Source organism: Mustelus asterias, chromosome 7, assembly GCF_964213995.1.
Source record: "Mustelus asterias chromosome 7, sMusAst1.hap1.1, whole genome shotgun sequence".
Taxonomy (NCBI): domain Eukaryota; kingdom Metazoa; phylum Chordata; class Chondrichthyes; order Carcharhiniformes; family Triakidae; genus Mustelus; species Mustelus asterias.
Genome location: NC_135807.1, coordinates 138095433 through 138114093, shown reverse-complemented (window position 1 = coordinate 138114093; position 18661 = coordinate 138095433). Strand labels below are relative to the sequence as shown.

At 49.0% G+C, this 18661-nt stretch overlaps 1 protein-coding gene across 2 annotated transcripts in view; it reads right to left on the bottom strand.

The window, feature by feature from the left end:
- LOC144496174 (angiopoietin-1-like) overlaps window positions 1-18661 on the bottom strand; it is a 173688-nt gene that overhangs the window by 24963 nt on the left and 130064 nt on the right. Inside the window, exons 5-8 of one of the 2 annotated variants that reach the window (XM_078217166.1) lie at window positions 18448-18569; window positions 11221-11322; window positions 2294-2364; window positions 2162-2257 (exon numbers count right to left, since the gene is read on the bottom strand). In XM_078217166.1, the coding sequence (XP_078073292.1) occupies window positions 2162-2257; window positions 2294-2364; window positions 11221-11322; window positions 18448-18569 (391 nt within the window). Of the gene's footprint in view, window positions 1-2161; window positions 2365-11220; window positions 11323-18447; window positions 18570-18661 lie in introns of both variants that reach the window. The other variant, XM_078217165.1, reaches the window with a different exon arrangement.

The window sequence follows — 18661 nt, the reverse complement described above, 5'->3', positions numbered from 1 at the left end:
GGATCTGAAGGCAGCTACTGATGGAGTAATTCAAATCTGGGATAGTCAAGAGGCCAGAATTGGAGGAGGGCAGAGATGAAACTAGATTGCTTATCTCTGAATTTTAATGTACCGTCAATTTTACCTTTGCAGGTTCAGAGTGCCACTCAACGTGAGTGTGCAGTGGGAAAGTCCAACATTTCCTGTGTATTAAGATAAGAGGTTCCACTAAAACCTTGCAGGACCAAGAGAGTCGGGCAAAAAACAAGGTCAAAATATCTGGAAGCAAGTTTGAAAAAATGTTCAACTCTTACTAAGTGACTCACAATTAATTTTATCAATCAATAACATTTATCCACTACAAGCTTTTAAAGAAAGGTTCCTGGGACTTGGGCAGTGCTGGTTGGGCCCAGCATTTATTGTCCATCCCTAGTTGCCCTTGAGAAGGTGGTGATGAGCTGCCTTCTTGAATCGCTGCAGTCCATGTTCTGTGGGTTGACCCACAATGTCATTGGGGAGGGAATTCCATGAATTTGACCCAGCGACAGTGAAGGAATAAAAATATATTTCCAAATCAGGATAGTGAGTGACTTGGAGGGCACCTTCCAGCTGGTGGTGTTCCCATGTGTTTGCTGCCCTTGTCCTTCTAGATGGTCATGGAAATGGGTTTGGAAGGTGTTGTCTAAGGAGCCGTGATGAGCCGCTGCAGTGAATCTTGCAAATGGTACACACGGCTGTCACTGTATGTCGGTGGTGGAGGGAGCGAATGTTTGTGGAAGGGATGCTGCTTTGTCCTGGATGGTGTCAAGCTTCTTCAGTGTTGGTGGAAGCAATAAGCCTCCTGAGTTCTGGATGGAGGCTGCCAGATACCCTGGACCCTGGAACACCACAGCAGTGGATGGGGGAGCCTCTATAGAGTGGATCTTCCAGCTTCAGTGTCTTCAGGAAGGTCCATCTTCCCGCTTCAGGGTGTGTCTGGAGAACCATCCTCTTTCTTCAACGGTGGGTCGGTGATGTTGGGCGCCTTTTAATATGGTGGTGGGGTGCGTGCAATCAAGCCCACCCCACCAAGGAACACAGCGCAGATCCAGAATTATTACACTGAAGATGGAAGGTATGGCATGGTCACCTGTCACCCTCCGCAGCGGAAACATTCCCTACCACCGCCACGGGACTCAGTCCCAGACAGGCAAATTTCACCATCTACATTTGATTAGTGATCAGACCTTTCTTCCACCAAATCAAACCAGCAGATCTAATGAATTCATTTGATTGCAAACTCAATAAATCTCTTTCAGAAAACAGTATTTTGGGATCTAATATATAAATAACTGGAGACAAGTCTGAGGCTGTATAAGGTTCTAGTCAGACCCCATTTGGAGTATTGTGAGCCATTTTGGACCCCATATCTAAGGAAGGATGTGCCGGCCTTGGAAAGGGTCAGGAGGGGGTTCACAAGAATGATCCCTGGAATGAAGAGCTTGTCATATGAGGAACGGTTGAGGACTCTGGGTCTGTACTTGTTGGAGTTTAGAAGGATGAGGGGCAATCTTATTGAAGCTTACAGGATACTGCGAGGCCTGGATAGAGTGAACGTGGAGAGGATGTTTCCAGTAATAGGAAAAACTAGAACCAGAGGGCACAACCTCAGGCTGATCCCTTAAAACAGAGATGAGGAGGAATTTCTTCAGCCAGAGCGTGGTGAATCTGTGGAACTCTTTGCCGCAGAAGGCTGTGGAGGCCGGGTCATTGAGTGTCTTTAAGACAGAGATAGATAGGTTCTTGATTAATAAGGGGATCAGGGGTTATGGGGAAAAGGCAGGAGAATGGGGATGAGAAAAATATCAGCCATGATTGAATGGTGGAGCAGACTCGATGGGCCGAGTGGCCTAATTCTGCTCCTATGTCTTATGGTCTTACATGACATGTGGTGAGTGCCTCGGGAGGAACAGGTGGCTTTGGACCAATGGGATTGACTAATAGGGATTTGCCTGCTTTGTGTCTGGGTGGGTTGTAGGTTCACAAATAGACATAACTAGCTGTGATTGGTGGACAATTTCATCATCATTGCATCATGTGACTACCAGCAGGGCAGACGGTGAACCAGATGTTTTTAGTTATCCAGTGGTTCCTACAAGGGAAAGGAAGCCAAGGCCAGTAGAGATTCAGAAACATTCTCTACCTGTAGTTCTGCTTTTCACTTGCCACCTGAATCTTCTCATAGGAGGAATATGCCTGGTTTCCCTCCCAATCTCTCAGCTCAATTCTCAGTGAGCATCCCTCCCAATCTCTCAGCTCAATTCTCAGTGAGCATGGTCGCTGGTTTGTATGGAGGAAGATCATCTCATTTCCGAGCCAGTGTTCTCCAGATGGATTCCCAAAGCCCTACCGACAGAGAATAACAAAGAATTAATGCACATCGGCCCCAACATTCAGGGGAAGCAGTTTGCTCCAGCGACCAAAAAACGCAAAGGTGCACTCTCCGCAAAGACATGAGCAGTTTCACAAAACTGGAGAAACAGGGGCTGTGGATGTGGCATTTGCTGCTCTAAGCTGGCAGCGAAAGGCAGTCAGGCAACCAGCAAGCTTTCTGTGATTTGAAACAACAAAGCCAAACTGAATACTGGAAATCTGAAACAAGAAAAAGAAACACAGGCTCCCGTGCCAGATTCTCTCCAAAAACTTTTTTCTTTTGGATTCTGTCTGAGCTGCTGTGAAATTCCAACATTTCCTGTTTAATTAAGTGTTCGTTGAGTAAGATTTGGCCATCGAGTACAGAACCAAATAATCATACAGCACTGACTGAGGCCATTCAGCCCTTCATGTCTGTACTAGCTCTTTGAAAGAGCTATCCAATTAACTTCACTCGCTCCTCCTCTTAACCCCGTAGCTTGGCACATTTTCCTTTTCCAGTTATTTCTGATAGTCCCTTTTTGAAAGTTCCCATCGAATCTACTTCAACCACCCTTCCAGGCAGCGTCTTCCCGATCACAACATCTCACCACATCCCCATGGTTTGTTAACGATCTTAAACCTGTTTACCAATCCTCCCGCCAGTGGAAATGTTTTTGGCCCGACCTGTATAACTCTGAATCCCTCTATTGAATATACCCCTCAATGGGAACAATCCCAGTAGGTTGTAAAGTAACAAAATCTTGTAATGTTAGCGTAAAAGAATTACCCCTTGATGATTCTCAGAGAGGTTATTAGACAAAGACAGACGGCAAATGAATGTGGAGCTGTTGGAGGGGTGAGTTACATTTGATGGAATCAGAATGTTTTTAGGAGGGTCTGAAAGGGGGAGAGGGATGTGGAGAGGGGAAAATGAGGGAGGAAAGTCCAGTGTGTAGAGGCTACACGTATAAGATTATGAAGGGAATAGGTAAGATAGAAGCAGGGAAGTTGTTTCCACTGGTGGGTGAAACTAGAACGAGGGGACATAGCCTCAATTTAAGGAAAAGCAGATTTAGGACTGAGTTGAGGAGGAACTTCTTCACACAAAGGGGGGAATTTTACCATTTGGAGTCTGAGTGCCAAATCTGGGCGTCAAAAAGATCCGCGCCTGGAATCCTCTTTCCAGCGCGCCCATATGCGTTTTGCCGGCTCCGGTCCGATCCGCGCAGTGGGCGGGGCTTAGCGCTGGCGGACCGATCGGAGCTCTGAACTGCGCGTGCGCAGTTCGAAAAAAATCTGACAGCGCGTCGAAAAGAAAAGCAGAAAGTGGAGAGAGCGGCTCTCTGACGATCATCCTCTGGTCGCGCGGGGGGTGGGGGGGGGGGGGGGTGGGTGGGGGGGGTGGGGGGGGGGTGACGTCTCATCCCCTTGGGGGGGTGGGAGAGAGGGGGTGTGATGTCTCATCCCCTGGGGGGGGGGCGGGGAAGAGGGGGTGCGACATATCATCTCCTGGGGGGGGGAGGGGAGGAGGAGGTGTGATGTATCATCCCCTGGGGTGGGGGAGGGGGGGGAGAGAGAGGGGGTGTGACGTCTCATCCTCTGGTCGGGGGGGGAGGGGTCGGCTGCCAGTCTCCTGCCGATCCCTCCTGCCGGAGTGGACGTGCGGCCATGCCATCCCACGAAACCTTCAGGATGAAGCGATTCCTCGCTAAGAAGATGAAGCAGAACCGGCCGATTCCACAGTGGCCGATTCCACAGTGTAAAGGGATACACCATCACTGGTACACTACCAGCCACAGCCATCTCTCCCGCTCTCGTGCCCCTGCAGGCAAGAGTAATCTGTGGCTGGTAGTGTCCCAGTGATGGTGCCAGGAGGGATCGGTCGCAGACAGGCAACCGACCACCCCCCGCTGACCAGGGGATGAGACGTCACACCCTCTCCTCCTCCCACCCCCCACCTTTACCGCGATTTCGCACCTGAAAATTGTATCCGCCTCTACTACTACCTCTGGCAGCTTGTTCCAGACACTCACCACCCTCTGTGTGAAAAAATTGTCCCTCTGGACACTTTGTATCTCTCCCCTCTCACCTTAAACCTAAGTTTTAGACTCCCCTACCTTTGGGAAAAGATATTGACTATCTAGCTGATCTGTGCCCCTCATTATTTTATGGACCGCTATAAGATCACCCCTCTGCCTCCTACGCTCCAGAGAAAAAAGTCCCAGTCTATCCAGCCTCTGCTTATAACTCAAACCATCAAGTCCTGGTAGCATCCTAGTAAATCTCTTCTGCACTCTTTCTAGTTTAATAATATCCTTTCTACAATTGGGTGACCAGAACTGTACACAGTTGATTCAGAGAGGTTAACCCTAACCGCATGGGAGAAAAACAATGCAGTATTTGGGTGCTAATTAGCATGAATAGATCGGAACTTGCACATTCTTTCAGGGAGTCACTATAAAAATACAACATTGGTTAAATACACTTTTTGGTGTTTATTTCTATTTTTATCTTGCAGAGTTCAACCCAACTTTGCTGTAAATTGCCAGCTGGGAACAGTTTTCTGCTTTCAGACGTGACAAGCTGTACATAATAAGTTCGATGAACACCAAATTTTACAAGAGAGGGGAGTACAGAACTTTTCAAAATGTAGAGGGAGATTCGTAAAGTGAGGATGAAGGGAATTCTGCCCGTCTCCCAACTATCGACGTAAACCCAGTTGGTCAAAGTGCCTGGTGTGAATGACCCCGATCTCGGCCTCCTCACAGGCCCCCATTTCACACACTCCTTCGAGCAGGCACCCTGCAGGAAGGCCATGGGGACCTTCTTTAAATATGCAGATGACATCATCCAAGCCCCAGTGACATCATCTGAGCCCTAGTGACATCATCCGAGCCCCAGTGACATTATCCGAGTCCCACTGTGTAATCAAGGCCTCATGACATCATCATGATATCATTGTATCCCAACATATCGCCCTATGACATCACCAGGATGAATTGGAACTTTTTGACCTCATTGGAACACCCAGTGACATCATCATAACCTTGTGATGTCATCAAGACCACATGATGTAATTGGGGTCACATGACATCAGAGTCCCATGACATCACCAAGGCCTGACTGCAACCTGAGTCCTGCGATTGGTCATTGCCTCTCAACCCAGGCCCCAGACATGTCAGGGTGAGGAGCCAGGAGCAGAGCAGCTCCAGGAAGGGAGGGACATTTTCATTTCTCCCTGCAGACCAGGAGCAGAAATGCTCCTCAGAACTGGAAAAGGAAGCTAGGGAGGTTGGATCTGACTGGAGCAGAGTGTGGTAACCTCCTCCCTGCATTGTATTCACCTGGTAGGGGTGTAAGCCTCAAGGCCAGTCCATGTACAATAGGACAGGTTTCACTGAGCATTCCCTTGAGTGTAGAAGATTAAGAGGGGATCTAATCAAGACGTTTAAAATAATTAAAGGATTTTAAAAGATAGGTAGAGAGAAATTATTTCTTCTGGTAGGAGAGAGTCCATTAGATCCTGGCCATTCAGGGTGATGTCAGGAAAGAATTCTTTCAGCAAAGAGGAGTGGAAATCTGGAAAACTCTTCCTCCAAAATCTGTTCAGTATCTGGGCGTGGGGAAGGGTCCAACTGCAAATTTCAAAGTGAGATTGGCAGATTTGTGTTGAGCAAAGGTATTCAGAGATATGAAACTGAGGCAGGTCAAGGGAATCATGGGACAGATCAGTCATGATCTAATTAAGTAGCAGAAAAGGCTGGACGGGCTGAATGGCCTCTACCTGTCCCCATGTTCTTCCTATATTCACTGGGGGATTCAGTGGAGAAACAAACCCAATCCATCGGCTATGAGATGAGTGGTAGGAATTAATTGTCTTAATTCTTCATTTGTAGGAAGAAGCTCGGAAGGCTATCACCCTGGGGGTTCCCACTGACCAGAAACTCAACTGGACTAGCCACATAAATACAATGGCAGCAAGAGCAGGCCAGAGGCTGGGAATTCTGTGGAGAGTAACTCACCTTCTGACTCCCAAAAATTCTACAAGGCACAAGTCAGGAGTGTGATGGAATACTCCCCACTTGCCTGGATGGGTGCAGCTCCAACAACACTCAAGAAGCTCAACATCATCCAGGACAAAGCAGCCCCGCTTGATTGGCACCCCATCCACAAACACCCACCTCCCTCCACCACCAATGGACAGTGGGGGCAGCCGTGTGTACCATCTACAGGATGCACTGCAGCAACTCACCAAGGCTCCTTTGACAGCACCTTCCAAACCCGTGACCACTACCCTCTAGAAGGACAAGGGCAGCAGATACCTGGGAACACCACCAGTTCCCCTGCAAGTCAAACACCTCCTGACTTGGAAATATATCGCCGTTGCTGCACTGTTTCTGGGTCAAAATCCTGGAACTCCCTCCTGAACAGCACTGTGGGCTGCAGCAGTTCATGAAGACAGCTCACCACCACCTTGTCAAGGGGCAGTTAGGGATGGGCAATAAATGCTGGCCTAACTAGCAATTCCAACATCCCAAGAAAGAATTTTTTAAAACTTAACAATGTTCCATCGATCAGCACTTAATAGATTTGAAAATCTCGAGTGCGTTAAAGGGACAGAATGTAATTGTGTTAAAAGTGAGCAGTTAGTTAACAATATTGTACCAAGGCACACTCATCCTCCGAACAATAGCACTGACAAAAGCTAGCCAATCTCTGAAACTAAAGCAACAAATATGTCATTTTTCTGAAATTACACACCATTTCCTTTCCTATGTTTAATGAACAAACTTGCCAAGATTTTACTATGACTAACAATAACCCAAATAAAGTGAGCAATTTAGATATAGATTAAGGCAGGTCTCCATGGTGCAATTATTAACATTGACAAGGGGATTGAGTAATGCAGTCACTGGAATATCGCTCCAGTCCATCTCCACAAAGTCTTCGGGAATGATCATGTTCTTCCTCAGCTGGTTTCACCTACAACCACGGTGGCACAGTGGGTTAGCACTGCTGCCTCACAGCGCCAGAGACCCAGTTTCGATTCCCAGCTTGGGTCACTGTCTGTGCGGAGTCTGCATGTCCTCCCCGTGTCTGCATGGGTTTCCTCCGGGTGCTCCAGTTTCCTCCCACAGTCTGAAAGACGTGCTGGTTAGGGAGTATTGGCCATCTTAAATTCTCCCTCAGTGTACCCAAACAGATGCCAGAGTGTGGTGACACTCCGCCACTTACTTTCACAGTAACTCCATTGCACTGTTAATGTAAGCCTATTTGTGACACTAATCAATAAACTTTTAACTTATTTTGCATGATGTGGATTCTCTGTGACATTAATTTGACCTTTGAAGCCTCAAACAAGCTCTAAATGAGAGGGGGTTGAGTGTGAAAGTGATCCGCCATTGTGGGTGTGGGTGGTTGCCATTCTGAAACGTTAGCGGCATCTGATGCTTGGGGCGGGATTTCCCAACCACGCTGGGCCCCAAAACTGGAAAATCCCGCCCGAGGTCAAGGGACCTTTGCATGGTCCCCCCCCGCCGACCCGCCAGCCCGCTACGATTCCAGTGGTGGGTGGGACGGGAAAATTTCCCCCTAAGTGTGGGTGAGTCATAAACTCCTGTGTACCTGCGCAACGCAGTCCCTACTGCCTGCTTGGTCTCTCGCACCCAGTTCTAAAGTTCTGGTAAAACTAAACATTCAATTTCTGAGGCGGAGAATTGAGAGTGGCTACGAATGTTGGGGCCACAAAATTGTGTGGGGGTAAGGGCGAGGTGGTAGGAGCATAAAGAACATAAAAAACCATTCCGGGGCCGGAGAAAGGGACGGTGTGATATCTATATGAACTTACGGTTCATAGAACCAGAAAAATCTCATCTCGGTGTCTCAATCTTTCTAACACAGGATTTATTCAGCCAGTAATGTGCTGGTCACCAGCCCGTGGGTGTGTCTTAATGCTCCTTCATTGTTGTGCTTGGATCTTTGCGCTCTCCCACTGAAATGTGAAAATTGGAAGGATTCTTGGGTGAAATGTCACCCCGGCAATGTGTCGTTGACATTGTTGGAATGTCTTTAGCTCTTCCCTTGGTGAACAGAATGAGCCTCAGGTGGTGAACACTCTGGGCAGGATTTCCTGGGAGTGCTCGCTCCAAAGCTGGAAAATCCTGCCCAACGGACCTTTGGTTCATGTCCCGCCCACTGCGATTCCCGGGGCGGGCGGGACAGGAAAATTCTGCCCTCCGAGTCGCCGTGAAGTGAACCCTCCTTCCATATAACCGCCACCATCTTTATCCCAGCAGATGCCCTTTACAGTTGGAGGATTTAATTGGCTCTTCCAATCTGTATGACCAAGGGGGTGGCCCCCACACTTCCCCCCCAAACCTCCCCCCAACATGAGGATCCCACTGGATTTCAACCCGGAATGCCTATCCTCCAGAAGCCACTTCCACATGTTGGGGCCTGATTGGAGCAGGGTTTGAACGCTCGGACTGACTCAGGCAGGGAGATCTCACTCTATTCCAATCGAGCAAGAGTCGGGGGATGAAGATCAAGCTTCCTGACCACACGATGGGCACTCTCTGGTGTTCTGCCACCATCTCCCTAATCCGGTTAAGGCCAAAGAGAAAATCGAACAAGATAGTGTTTTGATTCTTTGGATAATCGGAGTTTTAAAAAAAAATCTGTTATCAATTTGTGGTTAAATATTCCAAATACTTTATAGGATTACAAGAAAGCCTGAGACTTAGGCACAGCATTCCTGAATATAATTGAATTTTATTCTGCCATGGAGTGTGAACTATTGCAACTGAATATCAAGCAATGGCTGTGGTCTTTTGGACAATTCTTGACCAGGTTTAGACTCAGTTCCATTATGTAGCTCTTGTGTTTTCATTCAGCTCAGACGGCTGCTCCTGATTTAACTCTTTATTGACATTGAAACTTGGAATCATCGGCTGGAATACCCCCATCCCACCCGTCACTGGAGTTTTAGCGGGCGGCTTGCGGACCATGTGAAACCCCATTGATGATTGGGTGGGAATTTCCAGTTTTTAGACCAGCGCGGCCGGAGAATTCTGCCCATAGAAGAACAGAAGGAGGCCATTCAGCCCTTTGAGCCTGTTCCACCATTCAGTATGATCACAGTTGATCCTCAATCTCAACGCCATATTCCCACTTTCTTCCCAAGCCGCTTGATGCCATTAAAATCTTAAAAATTATCTATCTCTTTCTTGAATATATTCAGTGACTTGTTCTTGATTCTCCAACCAGGGAAAAATATCCTTTTTGCAGCTAGTCTGTCCAGCCCTGTTAGAGTTTTATACATTTCAGTCAGATCTCCTCTCATCCTTCTAAACTCTAGTGCGTACAGGTCCAGTAGAATCAATCTCTCCTCATAGGACAGTCCCGCCAACCCTGGTATCAGCCGAGTGACCCTCCACTGCTGTGCAATCATTTATTCATTCGTGGGATGTGGGCATCGCTGGCTGGGCCAGCATTTATTGCCCACCCTTAGTTGCCCTTGAGAAGCTGATGGTGAGCTGCCTTTGTGAGCCGCTGCAGTCCATGTGGTGTAGGTACACCCACAATGCTGTTAGGGAGGGCGTTCCAGGATTTTGATCCAGCGACAGTGAAGGAACGGTTGATATAGTTCCTATATATAGCTAATCTGAGCTCATCGGCTAAGGAACATCCAACACCAAGAGTGGAATTTTACCGTCACGTCCGCCCGAGGTTTGTACAATCCCTCCCGAGGCTAATGGAGAATTCCGATTCCGGGGGCGGGAGTGCCGGTAAAATTCCGGCCCAAAACTTCATCCTCCTCCTTCTCCCAATGAGGGACTATCAACACCTGGAATTCTATCCCCCTGAAAGGCAGTGGAATCATGGAGGAGTGGTGGGGGGGGAGAGGGGGAGCCGGGGGGTGGGGGGGGGGGGGGGAATCATTGGGGGTTGGAATATAAAGGGGTGGAAGTTATGCTGCAATTGAACAGAGCTCTTGTTAAACCTCAGTTCAGGTGATGTGTTCATTCCTGGACACTGCGCCTCAGGAAGGGTATATTGCCCTTGGGGTGGCTGCCCTGCAGATTCACTAGAATGACTACAGGACTCATAAGGGTTAAATTACGAGGACCGGTGACTTGTATTTCCTCGAGTGTAGAAGATTAAGGAGTGATCTAACTGAGATGTTTAAGATGATAAAAACTATTGATAGGGGTGATGGAGAGAAAGTATTTCCTCTGGTGAGGGGAATACAGAACAAGGGGGTGGGCTGAGGGGGGTAGAACCTTAAAATTAATGCCAGGTCGTTCAGGGGTGATGTCAGGAAGCAGGTCTTCACACAGAGGGGGAGCGGAAATGTGGAACTCCCTCAACATCAACAATTACCTGCATTTATATCGCACTTGAACTTAGTAGAATAGCCCAAGACGTTTCACCAAAGTGGTGCTGGGACACGTGACCAACAGTTGGGTCAAAGAAGCAGGTCTTAAGAAGTATCTGAAAGGTGGAGGAGAGGGAAATAGAGGAGGAGACACTCAGGGAGGGAATTCTAGAACTTAGGACCCGGGTAGGTGGAGACGCAACTAGGTTAATGGGTTAAGGGCACAGTTATAGTTAAAGTTACAGGCACTGTTAAGGGTTACAGAACCAAGGCGGGCAGATCGAGATCAACCATAAACTGACTGAACAGTGAAACAAGCTGGAGGGGCTTCCTGTTCCTGTGTTTCTGAATAAAGATTAAACATTGACAATCAATGTTTCAGATATAAATTTTGCGGTTTATTCCCATCAATCAGGGATTTTCCATTCACTTTTCCATCTCTCCCAGGTGCAGTGAATGGCCTGACTTACCATTTTATATTCCTTCCACGTTCGGTGAAAGTCTACAGTGCCGTCTTTTCGGTGCTGGATGACCGTCCAACCACCTCCTGCTGTTTCCATGTTACAGTAGACCTGGGGAGAAAGAGGCAGAGTGCTGAGAGCCGGCTTTGAGACAGAGTGCTGGGCGAATGTTCCTGTCCATTTGTGCATCGATATTTAATAGTGCAATCCCAGCCAGCTGACTGTTAAACATATCAAAACGAGGCAGTGATGTTGTTACAGTGAATAGCGCAGATACATTTGGGGGCAGCACAGTGGCGCAGTGGTTAGCACTGCTGCCTCACAGTGCCAGGGACCCAGGTTCAATTCCCGGCTTGGGTAACTGTGGAGTCTGCACGTTCTCTCCGTGTCTGTGTGGGTTTCCTCCGGGTGCTCCAGTTTCCTCCCACAGCCCAGAGATGTGCAGATTAGGTTAATTGGCCATGCTAAATTGCCCCTTAGTGTCCCGGGATGTGTAGGTTAGAGGGGTTAACAGAGTAAAAATGTGGGGTTACAGGAATAGGGCCTGGGTGGGATTGTGGTCGGTGCAGACTCGATGGGCCAAATGGCCTCCTTCTGCACTGTAGGATTTCTATGTTTCTACGAGTTTGCACTCTCTCCCCATTTCTGCGTGGGTTTCCTCCGGGTGCTCCGGTTTCCTCCCACACTCCAAAGATGTGCGGGTTAGGTTGATTGGCCGTGCTAAATTCACCCTTGTGTCAGGGGGATTAACAGGGTAAATATGAGGGGTAAATTGCCCCTTAGTGCCCCGGGGTGTGTAGGTTAGAGGGATTAACAGGGTAAATATGTGGGGTTATGGGAATGGGTCCTGGGTGAGATTGTGGTCGGTGCAGGCTCGATGGACCGAATGGCCTCCTCCTGCACTGTAGGGATTCTATGCTTTAAGGGGGAAGCTGGATAAAGACATGAGGGAGAAAGGAATAGAAAGAGATGGGGGTCAGGTGAGATGAAGAGAGAGGCTCATGTGGATGTCAGTTTTCAAGAGCCGGTAAGTGTGGGGTAAAAATTCTTCTAATTCCTGCAGTCCAATTCTTTCCAATGCTAGTCAGAAGCTATAGCCTGATAGACCAGATGGGCCAAATGGCCTGGTTATGTGTTGTAGACTCTGTGATTAGATTGATATTATGAATTCTCCCCATTGAAAAGCATCTTTCTGCAATAAAGCATCACTTTATTAACATTTCATTCTTTGCAAAGTGGAAGAGGTTAAAGTGGAGAGGCCTCAGAACAAATCATTCCCCAAACTATCCCCATGGAATTTGAACATTGATGCCTTGCTGATGTATTTGTACAGTCCCTTTCACACAGGTCATTTGTGTGGAGAAGTTGGCTTCAGACTCCAGCTGAAGCCATTGCTCAATGTTGACAGGTACTTACAAAACAATAAAAGCTCCCAGAGACTTGGCTTGTTAGCATCAAGGTGATGGATGTCTACGCTGGGAATCAAACACATCTCCCAGACCCTGATCTTAACTCTCCCCCTGCTAGTGGGAGCTGGGTGGGAGACTGCAGATAGAATGACACCCCCTCCCTCTCCACCCCACCCTACTGCCCAAACCCCAACCCATTTGTCGTCCCACCAGATTCCGATCGGACTTGCTCGAGTGGGCGAGGGGCACAGACCCACAGCAGGGCAACTAGGTCCTTCGCTAAGTGCCCAGATTCCATCAGGACCCAAGCTGTTAGTTAAGCCTGAGGATAGAGCGGCAGGGTGGTACAGTGGTCAGCACTGCTGCCTCACAGCAGGGTTCGATTCCCAGCTCGGGTCACTGTCTGTGTGGAGTTTGCACGTTCTCCCTGTGTCTGCGTGGGTTTCCTCCGGGTCCTCCGGTTTCCTCCCACAGTCCAAAGATGTGCGGGTTAGGTGGATTGGCCATGCTAAATTGACCTTTAGTGTCAGGGGATTAGCTAAGGTAAATGCTTGGGGTTATGGGGATAGGGCCTGAGTGGGATTGTGGTCGGTGCAGACTCGATGGGCCAAATGGCCTCCTTCTGCACTGTAGGGTTTCTATGATCTTGGTGGGCTGTGAGGTTTGGGGGAGTTACAGAAATAGGGAAGAGTGAGGCCACGGAGGGGGGGGGGGGGGGGTTTAAAACAACTGTTTTGTGTGTTTTCTCTACCCTATGGTTCAGACATGTGAACAGGGAAGAATGCTGAATAAAGCAGGCCAGTTTACATCACAGTGGCAGCAAGTCTTATTTTTAACCATCAACACAGGATTGACATGACGGCAAACAGCCAGAATTGTCACAAAGCCCTCCTATCATTGTCCGAGAGATCTCACTTCCAGTATCACAGCTGTGAACCGCTAATAGTGTCAAGTTAATAGCCTGTCCTGGATTTGAGGAAGCTTAGCAAGAACTGATAATGTTATTCCATCAGACAGAATTCTATCCAGAGTCAGTACTGATTGGATGTGAGTACTCTGAACTCAAGGCAGTCAAATTACATCATACACCAAGAGTGTGAAACTTGGCCCAGTCACAGGAGTAAATTACACATTGCTCTCTCCCAGACACCCATTATTTTTTAATTTATATCTCCTGACCTGAATCAAATAAGCACAGAGCAAGTGACAGTGAAATATTGTGCTGAAATTAAGACCGATGTTGTGAGGCGAGGAAAGGCAGCTGCAGAATTGTATTGTGACCTGTTCCGTCAAGCAGAGTCCAGCAAAGGCAATTCTCAACTTCATTTTATCCTTTTACAAATTCACACCTTGCTTTACAATATTAAGAATTAGGTTTAACCAGAATTAAGCTTCAAGAGGGTGTGTGTGTCGGGGGGGGGGGGGGGGGGGCGGCAGTGAGGGAGATGGGATTTGAGGCCTAAATTTAAGGCCTGGGGTATTTTAACTCCTTGCATCGCTACTGAAAGAGACTGGTAAAAATGGTGGAAAGAGGTTGCCGGGAGACAATGATTGGATCGCTCTTGACTATTCGCTGACAGGCAGGGAAGAAATCCAAGAGGTTATTGGGGGACAGGGGATGTAGCGGGAGGGGGAGGGGAGGTGTAGAGTTGGGAGGGGGAGGGGTAGCAGAGGTGTAAGGTGGGAGGGGGAAGGGTACAGATTGGGAGTGGGGAGGGGAGGGGAGGGGAGGGATAGAGGGGGAAGGGTACAGTTTGGGAGGGTGGGAGAGGAGGGGTAGGGTGGGGAGGGGGAAGGGTACAGTTTGGGGGGAGGGAAGGAGTAGGGTGGGGAGGAGGAAGGGTACAGTTGGGAGGGAAGAGGGGAGGGGTAGGGTAGGGAGGGAGGATGGGAGGGGAGTTGTAGGGTGGGGAGGGGGAAGGGTACAGTTGGGAGGATGGAGGGGAGGGGTAGGGTGGGGGCAGGGGAGGGTAGGGTGGGGAGGGGGAAGGGTACAGTTTGCGGGGGAGGAGAGGGGAGGGGTAGGGTGGGGAGGGAGGAGGGAAGGGGAGGGGTAGGGTGGGGAGGGGAAAGGGTACAGTTGGGAGGGGGAGGGGAGGGGTGGGGTGGGGTGGGGTGGGGGAAGGGTACAATTTGGGGGCAGGAGAGGGGAGGGGTAGGATGGGGAGGGAGGAGGGAAGGGGAGGGGTAGGGTGGGGAAGGGGAAGGGTACAGTTGGGAGGATGGAGGGGAGGGGTGGGGTGGGGGGAGGGGTAGGATGGGAAGATGCAGGGGGAGAAAGGGGGTGGGGGTTTAGGGGGAGAGGCAAGGAAGGGAAGGGGACTAGGGGGGGGGGTGTAGAGCAGGATAGGGGGATGATTTTGATCAGGGGAGGCTGCACTGGGGCCTGGAAGATGCTCCTGCTCCTCCTAACACCCAAAATCTGGGCCGAGTGGGACCCTCCAATGGAAGGGAAGTGGAGGGGTCTCCTCCAATGCCACTATAAAGAACAAAGAAAATTACAGCACAGGAACAGGCCCTTCGGCCCTCCAAGGCTGCACCGACCATGCTGCCCGACTGAACTAAAACCCACTACCCTTCCGGGGACCATATCCCTCTATTCCCAGCCTATTCATGTACTTGTCAAGACGCCCCTTAAAGCTCACTACCGTATCCGCTTCCACTACTTCCCCCGGCAGCGAGTTCCAGGCACCCACCACCCTCTGTGTAAAAAAACTTGCCTCTTACATCTCCTTTAAACCTTGCCCCTCGCACCTTAAACCTGTGCCCCCTCGTAATTGACTCTTCCACCCTGGGAAAAAGCTTCTGACTATCCACTCTGTCCATGCCTCTCATAATCTTGTAGACTTCTATCAGGTCTCCCCTTAACCTCCATCGCCCCAGTGAGAACAAACCAAGTTTCCCTAACCTCTCCTCATAGCTAATGCCCTCCATACCAGGCAACATCCTGGTAAATCTTTCCTGTACCCTCTCCAAAGCCTCCACTATCTCTGGTATTTTCACAGCGACTCTTTCTGTGGTCCACCTGGGATCCACTATAATAATAATACAGGACTAGTCTCCTCCGGTTCCATTGCCTATGGGGTTGGTTGAGGGGGGATCGGTGACAGCTTTGACACAAATGGCGATTGTGAGCCTATATTCACATCATAGGACCCCAATTCCCATATTGAAAAGGAGGCAATCGCTTGAATCAGGCAGTGCACTGGACACCTGTGCGTGGTTAGCCTCCTTTTAAAGATGGAGATGAGACTCCTGGAATCCAGTTTGAGGGAGTTATTCCCCCCCTGTTGACCCTAACCCTAACCCTGTTAACGCCAAGTGGATAGGAAAGTTCTGGTGGATGGGTGAGATTGCCTTCCCCTCATTATATCTATGTAATATCAGCACTGTGTGGGAAGCTAGTCAGGGATCCACAATGAACCATTCATCAATATAACATCCTGAAACTTAATGGGGATTACGCAGCAGATTTTGGGTTAATCGTGATAAAACCATCGGCTGCAACAACAAATTACATTTATATAGCACCTTTAGTGTAGTAAAAGATCCCAGGATGCAAAGGCATTATTAAATAAAAATTAACACCAATCATATCCGGAGATACGAAGACAGATGAGCAAAAGCTCACTCAAGTAGTGGAGTGACTTGGGTGTCACCAGTGTCACCAGACTAATAATCCAGAGGTCAGGGTAATGCTCTGAGGACCCGGGTTCGAATCCCACCACGGCAGCTGATGGAATTTAAATCCAGTTCATAAACCTAGAATTAAAAGCTAGTCTCAGTAATGTCTCATTGTTGTAAAAACCCAGTGTGGTTCACTGGTGTCCCTTAGGGAAGGAAATCATAGAATCCCTGCAGTGCAGAAGGAGGCCATTCAGCCCATCGAGCCTGCATTGACAACAATCTCACCCAGGCCCTATCCCCGTAACCCCATGCATTTACCCTGCTAATCCCCGTGACACTAAGGGAGAATTTAGCACGGCCAATCCACCTAACCTGCTCATCTTTGGAGTGTGGGAGGAAACCAGAGCACCCGGAGGAAACCCATGCAGACACGGGGAGAACGTGCAAACTCTGCGCAGACAGTGACCCGAGGCCGGGAATTGAACCCGGGTCCCTGGCGCTGCGAGGCAGCAGTGCTAACCCACTGTGCCACCGTGCCAGCCTTACCTGGTCTGGCCTACGTGTGACTCCAGAGCCACAGCAACGTGGTTGACTGTTAATTGTCACTCAGTCCGAGGGCAATTAGGGATGGGCAATAAATGCTGACCTTGCCAGCGATGCCACATCCCAGGAAATAATCTGTTACGGAGCATCATAAAGGAGGAGGGAGGGAATTCCAGAGTGTCGGATCAGGGCCACCCGGTTGGAGCAAGGAGCTTGGGGAATGTGCAGGAGCTGGAAACTGGAGGAGCAGAGAAAGGCAAAAAAAACCAAACGTTTTTCAAACTCGTGAGCGTGAAATTGAAAGTTCAATTCCTCGCGTTGAATTAAAGGGAAAAGCCAGATGATAATTCATCATTTAGAAAACTAATAGGATATTTGCAATGCTTCTTTTTAAGTTTGCAAAGAGTTGATGAGTGCATTTATCAACTGCAACAATTATTTGTGACTCACGTGCGTTGCTAAGAATTTGATCGTGAATGTAGCAATTAACCAACAAATGGAATAACTGCTTCTTAATTGAAGAGGGAAGGTAAACACATGAACTAGTTTCTGCCTGACTTAATCCTGGCTTACGCACAGTGTTCTGTAGTTCTGTCTCCCAGGTTTTATAAGCCTGTCTGGTGTGTGTGTGGGGGGGTGCTGCTGGTCACTCGAAATTGATTTTGACTCTGCACTCTGTCATATAATGGGACAAGTCACCAGAGGTTAAGACTACACAGAACAAAACAGAAAATACTTTTCATTTCGTTCATTTCTGGTTAAAAGAAGAATGATTTTTGTTCTCCCCCAGACATGACAAACCAGAGAACACTTGACTTTCACCATTTGAAATCGCACAGCAGTCGTAATGAACGTTTCACCATCGTTGTCTCTGCTTCTGTACTGAGTTAAAGCTCTGAGCCAGTGAGAGGATGTATCGCTGAGACTGGCATGCCTCCACCCCCCTCATACTCGCGTGCACCCTCCCATTCCCACATTTACAGGTGAGGAACAGGTACCGAGGAGTAATATGGCTTGCTGAGTTTTGTACTAGATCTCTGGAATTTCACAATAAATATTGGACCCCTCCACCCTATCCCTGTAACCCCACCCATTTATCCCGCTAATCCCCCTAACCTAACCATCCCTTCAGGGGCAGTGCTCCGAAAGCTCGTGATACCAAATAAACCTGTTGGACTTTAACCGGGTGTTGTGAGACTTTTTACTGTCCGCACCCCAGTCCAATACCGGCATCTCCACATCATGGCTAACCATTTTTGAACAATAAGGGACAATCTAGCATGGCCAATCCACCTAACCCGCACAGCTTTGGAGCGTGGGAGGAAACTGGAACACCCGGAGGAAACCCACGCAGACACGGGGAGAACGTGCAAACTCCACACAGACAGTCACCCAAGGCCGGAATCGAACCCGGGTCCCTGGCACGCTGTGATGCAGCAATGCTAACCATTGTGCCACTGTGCTGCCTATTGAATGCAGGAACAGCAGGGGGACTTCTTCTTGGTTGCATATTAACACTGCCATCTGCTGCTATCCTGCACACACCACCAACTCCTGTCCCAGCCCTGACCTGCCCCCCCCCACCATCCCCTGCCCCCAGCCCCAGCCCCAGCCCCAGCCACATCCCCCCCCTATATTTCCACCAGGAGATTCTCACCTTCTTTGGCTCTGACATGTTGTTGAGTTGAATGGTGTAGATGCCACTGGAATTGTGACCACTCTGATAGGCCTCTGCACAGTCCCGGAATAATTTCTCCTCTTTGGTGCTTCTGGTTGGAGCTGGGGAGAGAAAAGGTGAACCCGATGATTCGAGCGAGACTCTCACAGCTCTGGGGAGAAGTGCTGCTGATGGCCGGAGGAGATACAGGATG